This window comes from Colias eurytheme, chromosome 19 (assembly GCF_061535395.1).
Source record: "Colias eurytheme isolate Ceu_HAF_F1 chromosome 19, ilColEury1 Martin Lab GWU primary, whole genome shotgun sequence".
Classification (NCBI taxonomy): domain Eukaryota; kingdom Metazoa; phylum Arthropoda; class Insecta; order Lepidoptera; family Pieridae; genus Colias; species Colias eurytheme.
The window spans coordinates 5,289,834-5,299,207 of NC_142998.1; the positions used below are offsets into that span (position 1 = coordinate 5,289,834).

Here is a 9,374-nt window from a genome sequence, read left to right on the forward strand (position 1 = left end):
ACGAATAAAATCTTACAATAAGAAAAAAATCTTATACACATTCGCCACCTCCCACAGGTATGGCATTATCACACTTCTATTTATAATCATTCAGGAGTTGTTGAAAAAAAATGTAGGGTGGTACAAATCGTTTGGCGAGAAAAAAAATTCAAAAATTTGCAGATTTTCCGCGGTATGTCGACCATTTGGAATCGTCCGAAAAGTATGGCATGGCGATTTTAGTAAATGGCTGCACGACGATGGTTACCTGTGCAAAAGTGAGCCCGGTACAAATGGTTGAATTGTTTTTTTTAAATCAACGCATTCACGTCGGTATGGCGGACTGTAAGTCACATCGTAACTGTATGGCATGACACTACCGCCTACATCTTTTTTAAGGGCTATCGGTAAATTCTAAAATTTTTGTGTTACAAATCGTTGGACTTTCGCTATTTATCCGACGAGTGTGACTAACGCCCACGCGACTAGTCCGCCGGTACCAGCGTTCTGACCATCATTTTTCTTTTTGTCATTGCGTACTAAGACCCCTCTAGACCGCCATCCTGTTACAAATGACCCGAAATTTTGTGTCAGTATCTCCCGGCCTAACATGTGCAATGTGTAAATGTGTTGACGTTCCAGCTCTTCTTAATATACCTATAAGTATACTAGGAGAGTTATCTAGATTCTAGTCTCTAGACGATGTTTGAAAAAATACAAATTATAATGATTTACGTTTATTTTCAGCAATACTACCTCATTAACAGAATACTTTGTTGCGGGAACGCCGGCAATTTACGAAAAGAATCGTGACTGGGAAAAAGTTCGAATTAGTGGACCGCTCGCTGAAGATATTAAAGTTTATGTAAGTCTAATGCACATAGTAATGAATGAGGCTGCCTTATCTAATTTTGTTATAAGTGCTTAAATCTGTACTATACTAATAAACGGGTTATAACCATGGTATAACCTAGGTAGGGTTATACCCCGTTTATGTTTAGTTAACCTTATATTACTTTCCTAAAGATATATATGCAACTATACTGGATTACCCTAAATGTTAAAACCATACCATACCATTTTTTTAAAATTCCAGCAACGCATAATAAGCGGCGAGCGGCGCAACCCGGGCGTGACTTACCAGTACACAGTGGACCAGCCCAAGAAGCGCTTCCAGTACCGTTTGTCCGAGTGGTCCGCTTGCTCCGCGTCCTGTGGCTCCGGCTTCATGTACCGCCACTACCAGTGCATTGATGAACATAATCGTAAGATTACTGTTTTTGAAATACATATTTAAAACTTCTTTTACCATAGAGCTGCATGCCCTAGTACCTATCTAAAAAATGATATTTGATTTCTGCGTTTACGCAAATTCTTCCACTTTTACAGCCGTAAACAGATTATCTGAACATCATCAAATACACGCCGCAGTTATCGATCTATTAATTGCATTCCAATTTCAATAAAATAACTTAATTCTACGTTTCTACTGAAAAGCGTCCCTCATTATTTTAGTGATATTTTATGATGAACTCATATGGTCAAAAATACTCGCATAGCTATTTAACACTAGCTTTCCACCCGCGGCATCACCCGCGCAGTCAAAGAAAAACCCGCATAGTTCCTGTTCCCGTGGGATTTCCGGGATAAAACCTATCCTATGTCCTTTCTCGGGTATCAAAATATCTCTATACCAAATTTCATGCAAATTGGTTCAGTAGTTAAGGCGTGATTGAGTAACAGACAGACAGCCAGAGTTACTTTCGCATTTATAATATTAGTATGGATTTAACATTAAACGTTGCAGGGCAAGTGGATCTCTCGCAGTGCTACAACATGGAGACGCCGCGGCACGTGACGACGGTGCAGCAGTGCTGGCAGCCCGCCTGCACGCACTGGTGGGTCGGCCCCTGGAAGCCCTGCCAGCCCTGCCACATGCCCGTACGTAATCAACCACTACTTATCTATCAACACTTGAAATTATTATCAAACCAGTTCAATGTTTGCCACTTTCAATAAGGAGTAAAAAGTTTGTCAATGTTAGGTATCAATTAGCATTCTGTTTTCTATTGCTTAGGTTTATGTTAAAATGAATAGTAAATATTACATATCTACATATTCCTAATATCTTTACAGGGACAAGAAGCTACAAAGCAAAGAAATGTACATTGCGTCAATAAAGTATCAAATTCCGTTGTACACGATTCCGAATGCGATATGACGACAAAACCGATCAGCTCTATCAGATGTGCCGATGTACCGGCATGTTAAACTAAACAGAGGAGAGATGTGATAATACCATCTCTTACCCTCAGATTCTACTCACTTAAGAGATAGAAAAGTATTTTGAAATACGTAAACGATAACGAAAGATAAACTAAAGAAGAATTTATTCTATGAATATCGACAGTGAAGACGAAATGAGAACATACCTTTAAGTTCTATGAACAGACGAAAAACAACAACGAACAAAAGAATTTTCGTCAAAAAGTGAAAGTGAAACTGAACTTTGTGCAAAAACATTGTGAAAGAACAGAATGTGAATGAAGAATGACTGTGTCTTGGTAATTGTTGTTTCGTGTTATTGCATACCTATGTAACCCATCGAATAGGCATATTCACTTACGCGTAAGTATTCGAGTAGGACCATTCTGTGGGGGCGTGCGAATCTCGCAGTAAAAGTACATTAAACAATGCTCTACAATTACCACTTACTGCCATATTATTTAAGTAATGTCTAGTTTTAACATAGCCTTTCTAGTTGTAACGACTAATATATTATATATAACAGTATTAAAATGATGTACGTATTTCTTTAATCCAACCGACGTGACGTGAAATCGTTTGTAGAGACTATGAAAATTTTGGACCAAAAATATCTTAGAATTGAAATTCACGTTGCCATAATCACGGTTACTGCCACTATGACACTCGTATCGATAAGTAAATTGTAAGTTAACCCTAGTTGTACTAGATCACCGAGGGATTCATATTTTTATACAGATGAATTTATTATAGCAATTTGTATTTATAGTATTTTATTGCTAGTCATACTTCAAGACGCTGACTCTTTGACTGTAACAAAACTAACTAATAGATTTATACGTAAATACATTAATTTTAAACAATTTTGTTTTCATGTGTATAAGAATAAGGATTCATTGTCAACTGTCTGTGCCTTATTTTCGGAACAATGTAGCAACAATATTTATTTTTGTAACAGCTTTGTTGTGTCCTGTAGTTTTAAGTAACTATGCATAATTATAACATTAGAAGTATTTCTATTTAAATATATGTACCTTATTTGTACGTAGGTATGATATTGTAATTGAGCCTCCCAATGTTTCAGTTCTAAGAATCATTTGGGGGCAAACGTCAATCGATTAATACACAATTTTAATTTTCAACCCCTAAACTAACCTTAGTTAAATACGCCATTACTTAATGTTTTATACATGAATGTTACACGCTGCATTATTTAATTACAATTGTGTATTTAATTAGATATCGCAATAAATGCATTGTTTTACAAACTTTTCTTTTTTATTTCAAACTGCTACATCCTCATTAACCCCTTCAACATTATAAGTTGCCAAACGACGGCCTGCTTCTACAATATCGAAGTAGCATATAATGAGAACTCGAATACTAAGAACCATGGACCAAAACTAAATATTTCATAGTGGGAGTCGGACTAGCACCTAATGGATCACGAACCAATAAGCACACTCAAGTCTATATAACTTTCTTATTCTAAATTATAAGCACAAGGGTACAAAAAATCATTAAGAAATCAGATTGAGTGGTAGAAACAATAAAAAATGATATTTATTTAGAGAGATTACAAATACGAAATTCTTAAACTAAAAATACACAAGTCTTTAACTAAAAATACACATAAATAATTAAGAGACGGTTTGCTTTCAGTTAGAATTGTTAACGAATACAAATAATCGAAACTATAAATCAGTCTTACTTAAATCCCAGTGAAAAAATGAAGTTTTTTATCATGTATTACTTCGTTAACTATTGTCGCGTAAGTGCAAAACAAATCGTCTCGACAAATAAGAGCGCACTACGAGATGAGCTCTTATTTTGTTTGGAATCGAAGCTCGTTTTTCGTGTTAAATGCTTTTAAATATTACATATTTTTTTACGAATCGGAGAAAGTTAAAGCCAACAAACAGATCGGTCAATAGGAAACAATTCTTGCGAATAAAGTTGTTAATGCTTTAAATTAATTTACTCAATAATGTACCTATCGTATTGAAACTATAATATTACAAAACTTTACACTTGTCATGTGTTAATAAAGTAATTTATAAAAAAAAGTATGAGAAGGGTAACAACTATTTTCCTGGAACATTCAATAGCAAATAAAATATCAACCTTCCAGTTAACCTTGCAGTTAACACTTAAAAATTAGAATTGCGCAATCAATACTTTTTGACTTTTGTAATAATTGTTATATAAAACAAAATAAGAGATCCTTTTAATCACCAATTATAGTTACACTTAATTTTTAACACAGTAGGTAAATATAGATATTATCTTAATAAAATAAGTTTGATATAAAACAAATTGACAATTTGAACAAATTGTACAATATTTGTGACTATATTATTATTAAAATATCATATTCGATACAATAGGTATATAGAAATAGTTTGACCACAAATGAAGCTTCATTATTGATAAAAATATGCACACAAATATATTTTCTTGGTATATATCAATGATCTTCCCTATTATTTGCAGGATAGGTGTGAAATAGTTCTGTTTGCAGATGATACCTCATTAATTTTTAATGTGGATAGGCATGACCCAAATGTTGACGAAGTGAACAGTGCTCTTTTACACATATCTGAATGGTTTACTGCCAATAATTTATTATTAAATGCCAAAAAAACCACTTGTGTTGAATTTTTACTTCCTAATGTAAAAAAGTTGAACAGAGATATTACCTTGAACGGGGAGGTATTGCATCCTACTGAGTCTACTGTATTTCTAGGGTTAACATTGGACGAGAAACTACAGTGGGGAGCCCATGTCAACACCACTGCAGGTAAGCTCAGTTCTGCTGCATATGCAGTCCGAAAAATAAGGCATCTCACCGATGAAGATACGGCTAGATTGGTTTATTTCAGCTACTTTCATAGCATTATGTCCTATGGAATTCTACTGTGGGGCAGGGCTGCAGATATAGAAACTATATTTATCTTACAGAAAAGAGCCATTCGCTCTATATATAATTTACGTGCTCGGGACTCACTAAGAGATCATTTTAAGAATACTGGTATCCTTACTGTACCATCACAGTATATATTTAATAATATTTTGCATGTACACAAAAGCTCTGACTTACACACAAGAGTAGGAGATAGACACGATTATGGCACAAGGAACAAGAATAGAATTGAAATGCCATTTTTCCGATTAGCTAAAGTTAAAAATTCATTTATGGGTCAAGGTATACGCTTATACAATAGAATTCCTCACAATATTAAAGAGTTTAGTAGTTCTAAATTTAAAACTTACATAAAAAATGTACTAGTTCAGAGAGCGTACTACAGTATTCAGGAATATATGGACGATAAAGACCCATGGAGGGTTGTCGCGTAAAAACCACAGGACAGTTCTTTGGCATATTATGTAGTTAGATATAAGTTACATATTATGTAAATTTATTGACATTATTTAAAAGAGCAACTATGGAGTTTCTTGCCGATTCTTCTCCATAGATACTGCTTTCCGAATCGGTGGTAAATGTTAAAAATACTATGTAATGACGATTCGAAAGTGCTACTAAATAGTAGTCTAATTGAATAAATGAATGTTTGAGTTTGAGTTTGAGTTTGAGTTTTAGATACATCTTTAATGATGTATACTAATAATATATATAACACTCGTTCATCTCTTCATAGCGTTTTTAGTTTTAACCACTATGATCCATCAATTATAATAACTTTGTGAATAGAGTTAAAAAAATGAATTTTATAAAAATGTTCTAAGAAAGCCACTTTAATTACACTGGTATTTTAACTTAGGTATAAACCACTTTAATTTAGGTATTAAAGCTATGATGCCTAAAAATGTGCTGCAATACATCTGCAATGCCATTTACATTGCCATTGATAGCCCTTGTTTTTGAAATCAATTCATATATTGGAATGCTGAATAAGATAATTATATTGAGATAATATTAAATAGCAATAATATTTACTCATGAGAGTAGAAATAAATATGCATTTTTAGATAAGAAATACCAAACAATGAATGCTGCATAAATTATATTGAATGGATTAACATCTAATCAAGATAACAGTTTTATGTAAATTTTTGGATAGCTAAAATTGTCAAATTTTAATTTTCCAATGTATTACACATTTTTGTAATGTTACTTAAATTTTCGTAATGTAAACTCAAAATGTGGTCCTATTATAACTATATATATTATATACAAATAAATTGAAAGGTCTAATAAAGTTTACTGTTATTTCTCTTTATCGCCATTAACCCCTCGTTTTTTCTGAAAACAAAATGTTAAGGATAAAAAAAAGCTTGCCGTTATAAAAGAACTTTATTGATATTAAAATAGAAAAACTTTTTTTTAACTTGAAATTTATGAAATAACTGTTAAGTAATGTAATAAATGTAATCCAAAAGCGAATTTCATTTTTATTGTTCAAACTGTAGTGCTTGATTCTTTTGTGATTATGGCTTCTGTCGAAACATCAAAACGGATTCTTTTCTTTTTATAAGGATTTTTCTGAAAGATACTCAATTTATTAACAGCTTTTATATTATAATATATAAACTTCAATATTGTTTTTTAAAGATTGATAAATAATGTACCTTGTCTTTAGCTCTAGGGTCTGCATTTTTGGATCTTTCTTTTTCCAGATCGGAATGTAAACTGGTTAATTCTGCGTTGAGTTCTGCTTGCATGGCGCGCAACTTTTCTACCTCCACCAAAACTTCTGCTTTATCTCTCACTGAAAATAACAATCACTTTTCAAATAACAATGAACAGCAATATCTTTAAACATAGATTAAAATCTTATATATAAAAAATGAATCGCAAAATGTGTTGGTAAGCGCATAACTCGAGAACGGGTGGACCGATTTCGATAATTCTTTTTTTATTATATTCCTTGAAGTACGAGGATGGTTCTTATGTAGAGAAAACGTAAACATGTACCACGGGCGAAGCCGGGGCGGACCGCTAGTTTTATAATAAATACTCAAATCGAATCAAGAAACTTGTAACAATAATTTTAATTGTTTGAAAATTATTTTATAAACTTACTTTCACCCTGGCCAAGGATGTTACACAGTTTCTTATTTCTTGACTTGACAGTTAGTAGTGCCTCATTCAATCTTACAACCTCTTGTTTTAAGGCAGCAATTTCTATATCTTTCTTTTCTAAAGCATCCATAAACTGAACCCTTGTTATAATTTCATCCTGTGCTATTTGGTTTTTGACTCTGTCAATAATTTTATCCTTTAAAAGTTCATGTTTCGTCTCATCTTGAACTCTTTCGAAAAATTTTGTATCCCTATCTGGTGACTTTATTTCTTCCTGAGAATTTTTGTCATCCTCAACAGTTACTGTTAAAATAAAATATCACTATTACAAAGTAATCTTAAAAGTATATGTCAATTCAATATGTTTACGTCTCAGATTTGCTTTTAAAAATTTATGTGTCCTTTATTGGCTATATGAATTTTGATTGATCAAAGATGTATTATATGATTGTACAAAATTACATTTTATAGAAACCAGGAGTTCTGCCTTATGACTAAGAAAGCATAGTTGTTAAAGATTGAATTCTAATAAACTCAACAAAGATATATAATATTATACATAAGATAAGAAAAACTGTACATAATTAAACAAAACTTACATTTTGAATCATCCACATTGACCATATCATTGAACTGATCTAAACTCATAACATTTTTCTTTTTATTTTTTTTATTATTGCTACGAGATTGCTCTTTTTTCTCTGAATCAGCTTCTTTTTTTAAGTGCTTGTAAACATCCTTTTTCTCTTCATAATCAAGTTTTGATAAAAGTATTGCCTTGAAAAATGAAAATCGTGAATAATAATCTATAATTATATTGCCAACAGTACAATTCTACATGAAATATGAACATAAAAGTTCTCTAAGAATGATTTTACGCATCTTAGATTATAAAGCAAACAATTTTTCAACAGCTATTTTTGTAAAGAAAATTGTTCACACTGACCTGCTCAAGTTCTGATTCAAAATTACCATCTACAAGTTCTTCATCTTTTTGCTTCCAGGTCTCCCACTGTTCAGCAGTTGCAGGATTTGGCTTCGACTTTCGCTTTTTAGTTGCATTCTACAATATTCAAATACATTATATGTATAGCACAAATGAACATGTCTTCATAAATAATTGTACAAAATATTTCTGTTATAGAAATAAAAATTCTTCAATGGGCAGTCTCAATACTTCAGAATATATTTATTTAATAATAAAAAAGTGATTATAATTTAAATACCTGAGATTTTGCGGCAGTTACATTGTTTTTGGGTTTTTTAGTAGGTTCTATTTTTTTCACCGAAATTGGTTTGTTCTTTTTAGCCTTTTGACTATCATTGGGAATCATTTCATCGTCTTCGATTTTCAAGCCGGCGAAACGAGATTGAACAACCACAGCAGCCATTTTACGTTTTAGAGACCTATATTTATAAAATAGGCAAGAAAATACTATTTTAAGATTTAAAAAAACACACAAAATTAAGATATTAATTTATACAAACAACAAATACTGTTTATTTTCAAAAATCCATCTATTAAAATACAAACAAATATTGTAACTGAAACTTACCTATTTGTGTAATCAGACAAATACAATAAAAATTCCAACTTGATTATTAAATCAACTTTACTTTATGTCACAGAGCAAGTAATATTGCTTTATGTATAATATCGAAAGAAAGCACGTAGCTGCTATTTTTATTTCAATTTATTGAAAAAAAATTGTACACAAAATCTGCTGATTTTGATTTGGTTGATGATATGGATAAGCTATAGATAATATTGGATAATATAGAGTAGAAAATGTGCCACTACTGCCACTATGGCTGGTTCACACTTTGATTAGTGCGAGTGCAGGTGATTAGTGCGAGTGCAGGTGTGTAGTGCGAGTAGTGTCCAATTCAACTGCGAGTGCAGGTGATTAGTTCGAGTGCAGGACAATGGTGAAATTCGCGACGCTACACACTACGCTAAACACTAAACACTAAACACTCCTGTCCAGACGTGTTTAGGCAGGCACACTGCGAGTGAGGGGGAAGGGAGGGCGCGCGGGACGTGGCTACTCGCAGTCCACTCGCAAAAAAATAGAACACGCTTCTA

General features: G+C 32.6%; 2 protein-coding genes across 3 annotated transcripts in view; one reads left to right on the forward strand and one right to left on the reverse strand.

Moving 5' to 3' along the window:
* AdamTS-B (ADAM metallopeptidase with thrombospondin type 1 motif B) overlaps positions 1 to 3,512 on the forward strand; it is a 66,603-nt gene extending 63,091 nt beyond the window's left edge. The window contains exons 16-19 of the mRNA XM_090113428.1: positions 727 to 844; positions 1,076 to 1,244; positions 1,787 to 1,920; positions 2,116 to 3,512. Coding sequence (XP_089969554.1) covers positions 727 to 844; positions 1,076 to 1,244; positions 1,787 to 1,920; positions 2,116 to 2,250 — 556 coding nt within the window. The 3' untranslated portion in view covers positions 2,251 to 3,512. The remainder of the gene's footprint in view (positions 1 to 726; positions 845 to 1,075; positions 1,245 to 1,786; positions 1,921 to 2,115) is intronic.
* A 2,333-nt stretch (positions 3,513 to 5,845) lies between these two features.
* LOC149900155 (G kinase-anchoring protein 1-B-like) lies at positions 5,846 to 9,056 on the reverse strand. Of its 2 annotated transcripts, none has more exons than XM_090113114.1 (7): positions 8,845 to 9,054; positions 8,515 to 8,695; positions 8,235 to 8,351; positions 7,888 to 8,065; positions 7,289 to 7,591; positions 6,835 to 6,974; positions 5,846 to 6,508 (listed from the first exon to the last, which is right to left on the reverse strand). In XM_090113114.1, exons 2-7 carry the CDS (start codon positions 8,677 to 8,679, stop codon positions 6,473 to 6,475), a joined length of 939 nt encoding a protein of 312 aa, XP_089969240.1. In that variant the 5' UTR covers positions 8,680 to 8,695; positions 8,845 to 9,054; the 3' UTR covers positions 5,846 to 6,472. The 2 variants fall into 2 exon arrangements, with proteins under 2 accessions (XP_089969240.1, XP_089969239.1); XM_090113113.1 differs by lacking the exon at positions 5,846 to 6,508 and adding an exon at positions 6,541 to 6,748 and having other exon boundaries at positions 8,845 to 9,056.
* Positions 9,057 to 9,374: the final 318 nt, after the last annotated feature.